This window comes from Petromyzon marinus, chromosome 40 (assembly GCF_048934315.1).
Source record: "Petromyzon marinus isolate PM22_M1 ecotype Great Lakes invasive population chromosome 40, UKy_Petmar_22M1.pri1.0, whole genome shotgun sequence".
In the NCBI taxonomy this organism is placed as follows: domain Eukaryota; kingdom Metazoa; phylum Chordata; class Hyperoartia; order Petromyzontiformes; family Petromyzontidae; genus Petromyzon; species Petromyzon marinus.
The window spans coordinates 7,589,745-7,603,342 of NC_133706.1; the positions used below are offsets into that span (position 1 = coordinate 7,589,745).

The 13,598-nt window shown below is 46.8% G+C and overlaps 1 protein-coding gene across 6 annotated transcripts in view; it reads right to left on the bottom strand.

Annotated features, from left to right (window-relative positions):
• Nucleotides 1-2,224: 2,224 nt before the first annotated feature.
• Nucleotides 2,225-13,598, bottom strand: part of LOC116950754 (leucine-rich repeat and immunoglobulin-like domain-containing nogo receptor-interacting protein 2) — a 110,638-nt gene continuing 99,264 nt past the window's right edge. For all 6 annotated transcript variants that reach the window (XM_032968781.2, XM_032968782.2, XM_032968783.2 and 3 more), the window contains one exon: nt 2,225-11,089. In XM_032968781.2, coding sequence (XP_032824672.2) covers nt 9,181-11,061 — 1,881 coding nt within the window. In that variant the 5' untranslated portion in view covers nt 11,062-11,089 and the 3' untranslated portion in view covers nt 2,225-9,180. The remainder of the gene's footprint in view (nt 11,090-13,598) is intronic.

Here is a 13,598-nt window from a genome sequence, read left to right on the forward strand (position 1 = left end):
GAATTCCCCTACTTAGCAACATTCGACTTACAAACGTTCAGAGATACGAACTAACCTGTCCGTATGTCCAGTTGCCTGTTTGGACCCAGAGTCGTAAGGTCAAACGCCGTGCAATAGATAGCGGTGGTGACATCTACATCCGAAGAACATGAAGAACCAGTGGCATCTAGAGTAAATTATACAGCTTTTATAGCCATTCCGCGTATTAGTGTACGCGGCATACAGCATATTTGGAATCGACAGGAGTAAAGTTGGACTTAAGAACAAATACAAACAGACCTCTGGAACATAACTCGTTCGTAAGTGGAGGAGTCCCTGTACTTGTTTTATGTTAAATAATCGATGACCAACAATCATCAGGAATGGTGGTGATGATGGTGGTGATGATGATGATAATGATGATGACTAGGACTACCGACTAAAGACCTAAGCATGGCTGACTATGACGATGTCAAATGTAACTAGACTCTTGGCGACATGGCTGAGATCATCCACTCACTAAACCCGAGAACCCAATTCAATAACAGGTGGTAATCCTTTGATTGAAACCCAGGATCTCAGCGATGCCAAGCTCAGTACTCTGTATCTCAACATATGTGCACGTTCGTTCGTTCGTTCGTTTCTCAATCCGCTTGTCCTGGTGAGGGTCGCAGCGGCAGCATGTTGAGTAGGGTGGTCCAGACCTCCCTTTCCATGGCGACATACTCTATAGCACTACGGCACAATACATACTGCTACACTATACACTACACTATACTCTACTATATACACTACTATAACAGACTCTCTTCTTCCTGGGGAATTCCCAAGCATTCCCAGGCCAGCCGAGCGACATCGTCCCACCAGCGTGTCCCCAGGGGTCTTCGCCCATGGTAGGGGTAAATCAATAAATATGCGTTACGGTATTTAACAATAGCACTGAAGTTGTGGTCGCAGTGTTTGTGTTGACTGTGCTACCGATTTAAATCACCCGATTGAAAAACCTGTAACATCTGCCAATCACCATTGTCTCCCCTCGCCCACCGCGACCCGCTACCACATACTGTACAGGGACGCTGGTTATTTTCTACACCAGCTGTTGGTGGGCAGACTCAAGACCACGGACCCATCGAGGGTGGATGGGCAGCTCAAAGAGTGAGAGATAATGCCGTCTCAGAACGCCGGGCAGGTATTGCTGAGATGTTGAACTCGAATTCACACAGAGCCAACCCATGATTTAAATGTTGTTTCAAGTTTGCGGTTTATTTTATTTAAGCTGGTGAAAACTCAAGAGACGAGGCAAGTGTCCCATTTGCAAGATTGAACTGGGTCATCAACATGCGTAGCGAGTTGATTCATGGCCTCAGCCAAGTCACCAATGACTTGCACAAAAATAACATTACGTTTGGTTTTCAACTTAATTTTACTCATCCCAACTATGAGAATTGAAGGCTCTGGTTTCATCGGTGTGTAATGCACTCTCTGAAAGGCATATATACAAAGTGTGACTGTTGATAAGGAATTCCACACGTTCTGTGATTACAATGTGTTACACCACGAACTGTGAAAGAATGAGGGTTTCGATCATCTTTTGACACGATACTTGTCATCACCACCATCAGCCATGGTTAATCTGCTTAAAATTAAACACATTTATTTTTTTACCAGGTAAAGCCCACTGTGCTATATAGCTCTTTTTAGAAGCGACCTGGCCACAAATGATAGCTCAACGAAGTGGCCTATCGCGTGGACATTTATATCGCCAAACATTCTAAACGCGTGTCGATTCTCAATGTAGAGTGCAAACCCGGAGAACGCAGAGAAAAAGCCACGCAACCACGGGGGGGAACATGCAAACTCCAAAAATACAGGCGTCAGGGTCGGGATCGAGCCCATGGCTTCATGCATACCAGGCGGAGTAGTTAACATGTCGCCAACGCGGCGCCCCAATCTGTATATTGAACTTATTTTGCACCCTACACAGCCAACCCTGCTAATCGGAGGCGCTGCTGTACGTAGGCCTCTATAATTCACGATCCCTTACGAGCCTGCGATGTACTAATAGGTCCAGAATCCGCATCCGAGCTGAATCCATTGCTCCATCTCTTCAGTGGACCTCCTCTTGGATGCGTTCCATGCCTCGGTTTCCAATCGGTTACTGTGTTAGTCTTGACCATCGTACCCCTTCTCGTGACGTGACCTGCTCAAGCCCTTTTCTTTCCTTTTAATAACCAGTACAGAATCGTTATTTCAGAATCAAAATTTTATTTTAGCTTGGAGAAATCCGATGAGCTGTGAAGCTTCTTTTTCTCACAAATGTCTAGTAGGGGTGAATCAACAAACGATATGAAACCAAACGGTAGGAGTATATAAGTAAATAAACATGGAAAAAGTATGTAATTTCAAATTGCATAAGTACATATATTTCCAAGCTTGAATGTCTGAATGTTAAACTTCTTTCGCACCATATGTAGCCAACCATGCTCATCGGAGGTGCGGGGGAAGGACACCAAACTGAACACAAAGCAGTTCCAAAGAAATTCGTTTCCAATCTGGATTAAAAAGTACAAAGCTCAAGCGGCTTCCAAATATCGGAAGGAAGAGCGTTCCAGACGGCCGCAGAAGTGCATCTGAAAGTCGCGCAACGTGGTGACCGTCTTCTCTCGACTACTCGCCGAAAGGCGCTGCGAGGATGACCGAAGTTCGTCTGATGGTTTTATGCTCCTTGGCGAGATCGGCAAGGTATTGTGGTTCATTTTGTGGCAAGCACTTTGTGTCAGAAACTAGAATATGTATTTATACTGGAGGAATCCGATGAGCTATAAAGCTCTTTATTTTACAGATGTCCAGTATAATGAGTGCGAACGCATAATGTATTCGTTCAGCAATGAGAAGCCAATGCTGCTCAGCCTGCACTGCACGGACATGGTTAGGTACCCGTCACGAAACGTGCCAAAAGAACGCTGTATACACTGCAGCTTAGTAATGTTTTGCCAGACGTCCCGTAGAGTAGCGAGTTGCAATAATCGAGCTTCGTCGGTACTATGCTGCGCGTTGCATGCAGCACGGTTGCAATGCAACTGACAGAAACAAGCAGCGTTATTACAACAGATTAAAGCTGCGGAAAAAATTGTAAACATAAAGAAACAACAACCCTCCATTGCGCAATACACGGTGCAACTGGCACATTACAAGTGGTTTGTGAAGTTGCACGCAATGGCAGATGTTATTTGAGCCTGTTCACGCTCGGTCACATGTGTCACTCTTAAGAGTTGCTGGGTGCTGCGGGTATCGCGTGCTGACAAAGCCACAGCTCTGGTGGTGGTGATCTTCGTGCCAATTCCAAGCGTTCCGCACCTAATGAATTCAACAGGACCATTACTCATCTATTGTAATGCAGCCCCGGTGGCTCCGTCCGGGGACGGTGGAACAAAAGGGGCGTCTGTATTTGCGAGACGCAGAGAGAGAGGTAAGCTGAGTGCACGATAGTTAATTGTGGATTCTTTTTTTTTTACATACTGTCTATATATGTGCCGAGCTAGAAGCGGTGTAGTAGTCATCGCCACTGGGGAGACAAAGGCGGCCGGGGCGTGGTGCTGGCCACCCACCCACTCGTGTGCCGTGTCGGCCTTCGTGGGTGCTGCTCGCTAACAGCACTTGCCCCAACAGTCTGTGAATGCTATACGGGGAGAATCATTGTCTTTGTGTGTACGCGTGTGTGTATGTGTACCTGTGTGTATGTGTGTGTGTATACGTGTGTGCGTGGTGTTGGCCACCCACCCCCTCGCGTGCCGTGCTTACAGGCTCTTGTAATGGTGTTTCACGTTTTATTTAGGAGTATAACGATGCTTTGATGAACGAAATAAAATTTGTTATTCGGCTTATAAAGTATGCATCCAGCCTCTTATTAAATCAGATTAGGGGGCTTTTTAGACGATTTCTCACCATGCTGGTCAGTGTGGGTTGGTACAGTGGGGGACGGGGGAGGGGTTAAGAATCGGTTCACTTATCGACCATGCTTCACCATGCTGGTCAGTGCAGTGTGGTGATTGGGGGGCCAGGACAGCCACTGATATGTTAGTTGTGGCCAGGAATCAAATTCAGGTTGGTTGGCTCATACAGCATTGCGCTAATCGTTCTCCCCCCCCCCCGTACCCCACAAAATATGTATGTAATGGTACAATAAATATACATTTTTAAGACATTTAATCGTTCCTAAAACTATAGCATATTACTTGAACAAAAAAGAGTGTAGTCCATGAACCACTGCACCACCACTATGTAATATAAAAAAAAATGTCACCATGATTTTCCGTTCAAGTGAACATTGGAGTGGTGCCCATTTCCTCATTAGAGCCCTGAGCCAGTTGTGGAAATTCCACATGCATATGGCAGGAATGAGTCAATAAATAGGACAGAAAGTATACACAGTAAATCATGTCTGACATTCTAAAATAACATTGACAGCATGCAGGACAGATTCATGTGCAATATATAAAAGTCAATTAAAACCAACATATGATGTTGTTTCTTGCGATGTCTTTGATTCATAAATGGACCGAGACCATTAACTTTCGACACCCGAGGGCTTGATTTAATAATTTGGCTGCCTGCATTCAAAACAGAATCTCTTGAATTTTTTCCTCCCAACTTTACCTGCAAAATGAAAAAAAAGTACATAAATAAATCTTCATCATCATCATCAGCAGCCATGATCAATCCACTGCTGGATGAAAACCCTCCCCAAGTCACCACCACTGTCTTCTCAGAAATCCTGCAATGTAACAATTTACGAACTGATCTCATTGCTGCTCCATCTCTTCGGCAGGCGTCCTGTCGTTGCTCGATCCATTTCTTAGGCTGCCACTTCCATCATCAAATGGGACGTTACAACAACAACAACAACAACAAAAACACCTTCAAAATTGTCCCAAGATTATTATTTTTTTATTCGTAAAAACTAACTAAGGAGGGACACGTGAGCACCATGTCATCAATTATACATTACGAATAGTCGTAGATGTGATGATTAATTTTCGGAAGGGCACTTGGTTTAGTTCGGCACACACACTCAAAACATTGCTCCGAACTAAAGACCACTGTCATAAATATAACAAAAGCCAACATCTATTTGAACGATAATCATTTATTTTCGAAGTGTGTTTGTTTTTTAAGCTGACAATCATTCAATGCAGATCGCATGCTTTACCGCCGGCCTCTGTAATTGCGGTGACATTAATATTTGAAGCCAGCAACCATTTGAAAGTAAAATATTAATTAGAAAATTACTTTTGAGAATTAAATTGAGATTTGGGTTGAAAATTTAACTATATATGTAAACACCGACAGTGTAATTTGCCAAGACGAAAAAAAAAACATTTCAGTCGGGTAATATTTGTAGCATTATTGACCTCAGCAAAGCTATAAAGCGCATTAGCTGCAAATTGACGTCTCTTGCTGAACCCCTTACGAAGTTTAATAAGAAGTGACTTAAATTTCCCCTGTCAAATTTTTTTCAGAAATGTCCTTAAGTCTTTACCCAACTTCAGACTTTACAAACATGGTACGGATCACAAGCGGTGATGGAATAAACTCGCTGAGCAGTGTCACTCGCACACGGTTGCTCGCAGATTTCAAAAGAAAAAGCCCAACATTTACATATTAAGTGTTTGCCAGGGAACACAGAGCTGTAATCCCAATTGCCAAAAAGGATTTAGCATTTTGTTTAATCCACGTATATGTTTAGTTTATATATATTCATATACACATTCAGTACGTACTAAACTCCTTAAAGTGTATCAGCTAACGCAATTTTTACATTGTCTAAATAAACAAAAACATTGGTAAAGTACTGTACTTCTGTTCGTTTCAACAAGATGATTTTTTTATACTTAATCAACAATGTACAGACATTTGACATACACACACACATTAACACATATCCAAAATGTCGCTGTATATACATATTCAGTATGTACAAACCTTTAAATATAGGTGCATGCAGAGGATGCTACGAATTCCAAAACAAAATAGCGTGACCGATGCCTCGGAGGTTCATACCAGGACATAGCAAAGAACGTTTTGTAGATGTCATCAGCGATGGGTGGGACACGTCTGCAGGATGGAAGAGGGCATGTTACCAAACCAGGCATCGAAGTGGCACCCAGAGGTCGACAAGTAATGGTTAGACCTAATGCGAGATGGTGGTGGTGGTGGTGATGGTGATGATGATGAGACTGTGCTCCGTCAATGATGTGTTAACTATCGAACAAGGTGAAGACCTACAGTCAGATCGTGGTGGTTGGTGATTATTTATTATGAATGATAAGACTGCAAGAGCAGACCTTGCAGGACAGGTGCTAACTTTGGTACAACTATAGAGATCTAGCAGAAGGGGATACTGCTAATGGTGTAGTGTCGTGGCGTCATCCGCATTGGCCATTATGACCTTTTGGTAACATTGCGCATGCAAACCAAATGTATGCAAATGTTACTCAGCCTCGCCTTGAAATTGTTGAATAATCATGAGTGCCCAACCGAAAAAATAAGTGTCCTTCCTTGCACCCAACTGTGTTGGCAAAATCATTAGCATTCCCGCAGGGAGTTCCGTATTCGGGCAGAATGCTTAAAGTTAAAGCACAAACTGCAGCAATTCATGCAGAAGATAAATTAACGGGCGATGTAGTAATTATTCCAAAGTGCCTTCCGTCGCATATTGTTGTTGGTATTGTCGAACAAACAATAATTATTTCTTCTTGTTCTTCTTCTTCTTCTTCTATGTTTGATTTCTTCCATAAATACACCGGGCAGTCATTAACATGAAGTGGCAACTAAGAGGTACATTGGGGCCTTCATTATTAATCCAGTTGAGTGAGCGTGCTGCCGTGGGTGCATGGGTTAGCACAATGTAGCTACGATCCGGAGATTGTAGATCCGATCATCCGGCGCGGCAGTTGAAACGATGCAGGTTTCTTAAATGTCCAACGGCGAAACGTCTCTGCACCCAGCGGCACAAACGGGTTCTCAGGCCTCTTGTGGTGGGGTGAAGTGTGGGCACTCCCACCTCTATCCAAGATGGTCTGGCCAGCGTGGAGGAGTAGGCCAATTACCTTCTAAAGGGCCCCGCTTTAAAGTGGAGGCCCTGCCACCGACAGCGGTGTGAGCGAACAATTGCTGGGCTGTACCTTCACACACTCGACTATGTTTTGTCATTTGTGGTTATTTTTTTGCGTGTCATAGTGATGGTCGTATCTAGTACTCACTCGGTTCACATTTTTCATCAAATAAGTTGATACACTCGCCCTAAAAAGCGGGACGACGCAAGTTAAATTATCAATTGTGATCGAGGAAATATTAGCCTGCGCCGAAACAGATGACGATAAGTGTAAGAAAAAAATTCAATTAAACTCATTAAATCACTTCTTGTGTTTATTTCAACACCCTCATGAATCGAGCCTTGATCACGACTTCCTGAATAAAGTATTCGACCCTAGATTCCCTGTGTGCCTTCAACCAAAGTATTTACTGCACTCGATATGCTTAGGTTCTCCGACTCATCTCAGCTTCCAATAATCCATAGTATACCGTCAGGCTCATAAATGTTACTTTACTTATAAGTTTCCCGACTCTGGTGCTATAGGAAACTGCACTGCTTTTTTGTATTATTAATATTGAGTGAGTTCAAAAGAAAAAAAGTTTAATATAATATATCTTTGCCTTTCATTCACTGCTTTTTTTTTCCAATAAGAGGCACGAGAAATAGCTCCGCTTATTTGAAGCGAAATACATTAGTAGAGAGCCTCGCAGTTACCAATACACGGGATACCGCTGGGCAGAAGCACCGCGCAATTGCGGTTCAAAAGCGTTGCATTCATCAGTAGTGTCCGAACCGCCTATAACTGGATGTAGTCCTTGACATGCAGTTTCCATTGCAATGGAAACATTAACAAAGAAACTGTTCCCCAAATGCATTCGAAGGACGATGCAGGGCATATGCATCTCCCTCCGTTTCACAGGTCTAACAAGAATTGCGAAAGGATGCACGCAACTCTTTTCTCTCCCTCCCTTTCCTTTTTTCCAATATAACTTTTATTTGAATAAATGGCACTTATTCGAATAGAGAAAGTGAATGGGAAAACCTTTGTAGTACTCCAATACTTAGAATATTTTTTTTCTATTGCGTGAAACAACAAATACATTTAAAACATTCCCAGCATTGGCAATCTGCCAATTTATGAAAAGCCTCCCCATGCCATGTATGGCAGTTTTATGTTACCATACTTCACCAATCTGCTCAGTCCGGGGTTGGTGAAGGGGAGAAGGGGCAGGACCCGTTCTGATATCCCATACCACTGATCATGGCTGTCGCTCGGAATCAAACATTGGTTTTAGGGATTCCGAGCTCTGTACACTGTCCACTATACCACCGCTGCGGTTGAAACTATCTGCAGTATGAAATGAATGCTGTAAATATCCATTGACTGAGCTGATGCTACTTTTTGCAGCTGACCATAACAATTTAACTCTGTTTTATGGGCCGTTCAATTTTGCATTCGGAGTGAGCGATGCAAAAGACAAAGATCCCCGCCCCCCATATCGACTTAACAAACTCGCCATGTGCCTGCACCTCAAGATGCAGTCAACGTAGATGCGTGCACGCACAACGCAGTGCTGTCCAAACGAGCGAGTTTGATTTGTGCCAAGCGCACATTTGTGAGATAGGGGGACAACATTGAGAAGCAGTTTTTTTTCAAAAACCGTCCACATGTCAAAGGGGATGAAAACACATTGAGAGTACACACGGGGGTGGGAGCGAGCCCAATGCAGCGATGACAGCTATCGCAGAGCCGACAGCGGAAACAACTTCACACAGTTCAGGTTATCTTCTTTGATATTTGTCATTGCTTCGTTTTTTTGGTTCACCTTGAATTACCTTGGGGTTTGCCACTAAGCCGGTCAGCTCAAATATCCTTTGGTTAACTGACCTCCTATTCCCCTCGACACTTGAGTTCTTTCACACATCCCGCCTTCGCAAAGAGCAGGACGCGATTCAGGAAACCGATCCGCACTTGCCGGAAATCAAACAGGGCGCTGTAATCGCCCGTCAGCAATAGATCGGTAGATAGCGAGATAGAGAGAGGGAGTTCATGGTCCAAGTGATCTGGGCACGGGGGGAGGGGGGGGGAGCATCTCGCCCCTGTGTCAAATCATCTTCATGTTGTAGCGGCGCGGCCGGGTGGCATCCAGCATGTACTCGTCAGGCTTGCGCGGTGGAACGTACTCGATCTCCACGTTAGTCTTGTGCTTGCCCTTGCCCCTGCTCCACAGGAAGAGGATGAGCAGGCAGAAGAGCACGACCCCCAGGAAGGTGAAGCAGCCCATGGCCGTGGCCACGAGGATCGTGGTGAGGTCCAGCGGGAAGCCCAACCCGCCGCGGCCGCCCGTCGCTCCCCCCGCGCCGCCGCCGCCGCCGCCGCTCCCGTTGCCCGCCGCCATGTCGGCCACCGCGTGCGCCAGCAGCGACCCGTTGCCCGAGCCCAGGCCCGACCCGCCGACCAGGAGGTGAACCGTGGCGCTGTCGTTGCCCGCCACGTTGCTGGCAACGCACGTGTACCGCCCGCCGTCCTGCAGCTGCGCGTGCCGGATCTGGAGGCTGCCGTCCGGCAGGAGGCTGAGGCGGCCATTCCGCCTCGTTGGCGCGGGCGCCGCCCTCCTCTGTGGCAGCTCCCAGCTCTTCCGGGGCGCCGGGTCACCCTCAGCCGCGCAGGACAGCTTCACGATCTGGCCCTCCTTGACGGAGTAGGTGCGCTGCTTGGGGCCGACAATCCTGGGCTTCTTGCAGACGAAGTACGGGAGGAATTTGTTGGACGCGACGCTGCCGAACTCGATGTCCTGCAAGTAGTCGGCGGTGTAGCAGACGGGCGGGCTGTCGTCAAAACGCAGCATGTAGAGCCGCTTCGTCAGCCACAGCAGACGGCAGTCGCACACGAGCGGGTTCTCGTTGATGTACAGAGCGTCCAAAACGTCCACGGAGTGGAATGCTTTCTCTTCCAACGTCATCAGGTTGTTACCCGACACGTTGACGATCTTCATCTCGGCTAGGCCCCGGAAGGCGTACGGATCGATGCTACTGAGCTGAGCCTCGGCGATGCAAAGGTGCCTCAGATGGCGTAGCGTCTCAAAGGCGTCCGCCTTGATCGTGCCCAGAGGATTGTAGGACAGGTTGAGGAATCGGAGATACTGCAGTGGCCTCAGAGCGTCGCTGGGCACTGCCGAGAGATTGGTGTTGGTTACGGTGAGCGACGTCACATTGAGGCCGTAGAGGCTGTTTTTCGAGAGCCTCTCGAGCATGGGCCAGTTGTCGATTTCCAACATCTGCAGCTGGAAGAGCTTCCTGAAGGAGTAGTCCTGCAGCGTAGCAATGTTGAGGTAGCGCAGCCTCAGCTTGAGCAGGCTGGTCAGGTGGGTCAGGGCCTCGGTGGGCACGGCCGTCAGGTTGCACTTCTCCACCGTCAGCTCCTCCAGGCTCTGCAGCCCGCTGAAGGCCTGGTGCGAGATGTACACCAGGTCGTTGTCGCCGACCTCCAGCTTCCTCAGACTGACGAGGTCCTGGAAGACATAGTCCAGGAGGATGACGATCTTGTTCTCGCTGATGTCCAGGTGAGTCAGGTTGGTGAGCCCGTCGAAGGTGCCTATCTGCAGCAGCCGCAGGCGGTTGCTCCTGAGCCTGAGCGACTGCAGGTACGGGAGGTTGTTGAACGCCCCGGGCTCGACAGTGGCGATGACGTTCTCATTCAGTTCCAGTTCCTCGAGCTCGGGGAAGGCCGCGAAGTCGTCAGTGTCGACGCACTTGAGGCGGTTCTTGCTCAGGTCAAGGACACGCGTCTCGCTCGGGATGCCCTCGGGGATGGCGGAGAGGCGCCGCCGGTGGCACACCACCGACTTCTCGAGGACGTCGCAGTCGCAGCGCGGCGGGCAGCACCGGCCCGTCGTCAGCAGGGCGGCCATCGCTAGCAGCACGCATGGTAGGAAGGCCCGCGGGCAGCTGTCGCTGGCAAGCCTCCGAGCGCCAAGGGAAAACATTTTTGCGACCGAGCGATGGACCTCGAAGCTGCGGAAACAGCGCACAGGGAAACGGTACAATTATATCGTTTAAGTCAGTGGCACCGCGGAAAACTATACATATGAATAAACAGCATTGATGCAACATTTTTGGCAAAAGTTAAATTTTAAGACTAACGTCATAACAAAGGCGGAAAAAATGGTGCCTGATTTAGAATATCACAATTACAGCATTTTGTAGCAGCAAGCCACTGACGATAATAAAAAAAACTGAACACTATAATGCCAGCGTTTGCCACAAGCTGTTCAGTCAATTCGTTTTGTAGATTAGAACAATCGGCTGCGTTTTGATGATGCAGTTGGTAACCTTTCTGTATTGGGTAGAAATTATAATACCTTAAGCACCATTTTCCACGCTGATGGTGGAAGTAAATTCTATCAGTCATACCAAGGTGTTGTGAACAGCATTTATTTTTGCATTTGCTGGGAAGAGTGTGACGTTTTGATATTTTTGGCACACGGTTCCAATAGTCGTGTATTGACACATACACTTTCCTAAAAAAAGTGGCACTTTATTGGGTTAGTTATTGATTTAATCTAAACTTTTTTTTAAATCAAGTCAAGCCTACTGAGCTATATAGCTCTTTTTTAGAAGTGTCCTGGCCACAAATGATATATCGACTAAGTGGCTTGTCATTTGGCAATGTATAGTAGCCAAATACTGTAAACGCACGTTTCCAAATGTGGAGAGAAAACCCGGAGGACCTGGATAAAAAAATGATGTGAGCACAAGGACAGCATGCAAACTCCAAGCATACAGGTGCCTTGGACGGCGTCAAACCCATGACCTCCCGTATACCAGGCGAGGTAGTTAAGATCTCGCCACCTTGGTACGCTCATTGAATGCATGCTGCCGCAGCGTCGTAGTCTCAGCACAGAGATCGAGCCGCCGGTTCGACCTCCTGGCGCGGCAGTTGAAACAATGGTGCAGGTTTCTTGAATTCCCCCCTCCGCCTCTGCCCACCCAGCCGTACACGTGGGTTACCACCAGTTGGTCGATAGCTCCACGGTGGCGAGATGTTAACTGCCTCACATGGCATGCATGAGGTTGTAAGTTCGATCCCGATCCTGATGCCTGCTGTATATTTGGAGTTTGCATGTTCTCCCCGTGGTCAAGTGGATTTCGCTCCGGGTCCTCCGGTTTTTCCTTCCACATTTAGAATCAACGTCCATTTAGAGTATTTGGCTGCTATAAATTTCCACCTGATAAGCAACGTCGTTTAAGCTATCATTTGTGGCCAGGTCGCTTCTGAAAAAGAGCTATGTATCTCACTGGGCCTTACCTGGTAAAATAAAAAGTAGTTGATAGGTCACGTGTGGTGGGGGGAAATGTGGGTACTCCCACTTATTCCAAAACGTCTGGCCAGTGTGGAAGAATAGGTCAAATGCTCTGTGGAGGGGCTCTCTAGAGCACCCTATACTGGAGACCCTTCTGCCAGCAGTGGTTCTGAGCAAGAAATTGCAGGGCTGCATCTTTACATTACTTTGAACGACCTGTTTTCCAAAAAAGTGTTTTAACTTCCCAATCCCTGCTAGGTCATGTTTAGGGCAGCGTCAGTGCAGCAGTTCACATGCTTGTGCTTGAATAACACGGTGACCTGAGTTGGATTCCCGAGCGAGGTCAACATCAGTGGCAAGTGACATCTAAATGGTCCCATCCTCTCCCACTTCACCAACTTACTTTGACCAGCAAGGTAAAGTAAGGTCAAATCATGTTTTATGACAATGATATGTTGGATGGCCTTTGCATTTAAATGTCATACCTTTTCAGCCATTTGTTAATCTATTATTGGATGAAGGCTTCCCCACGCCATGAGGTGTTATTTGACCATACTTCTTCTTGCTGGCCAGTTTTGGATGATGAAGGCAGAGAGGGGATGATAAACAACACACACACACAGGCTCTCTGTAGTGCAGGCTCAGTGAATTGGTCCCAGAGACTCTCAGAAATATCCACCGTTGCCATTATATTCATATGCATACGAGCATTTTAAACTAATGATATACAAACCCTCATGCGCAGCACATTCACAACACTTGGCATTAACATAATTGGATGCAATTGGCTGAAAATCATGTAAAGGACAAAACCGGTGGGACGGTACAGTCTGAAAATACGTTACTTCATATCATCATTATTATCATCGGCCATTGTCTATCCACTGCTGGATGAAGGCCTTTCCATGCCATCGCAATCAATCGCTCGTGGTCATGCAATGCCGTACGCTCCTTTCTCACTCCTGTCACGTTAACTGTTGTGACCCCTCGTCGCTCCATCTCCGCGGTGGTGACCTCTCAACATTCTCTCTCCATTTGGCTGTCACTCCACCGCCAGTCTCATCTGCCACGTCGCCCTTGCGAGCGGTGTGTGTTCTGCCCAAGTCGAGGTTGTTGTTTTTTTTAACAATGCGATCACATTTGCCACGTCCGTCTCCCGAGTGTATCCAATGACTCTCTGAGGGTAGCCAAACGCTTCGTCATCTAATTACTTACCATCA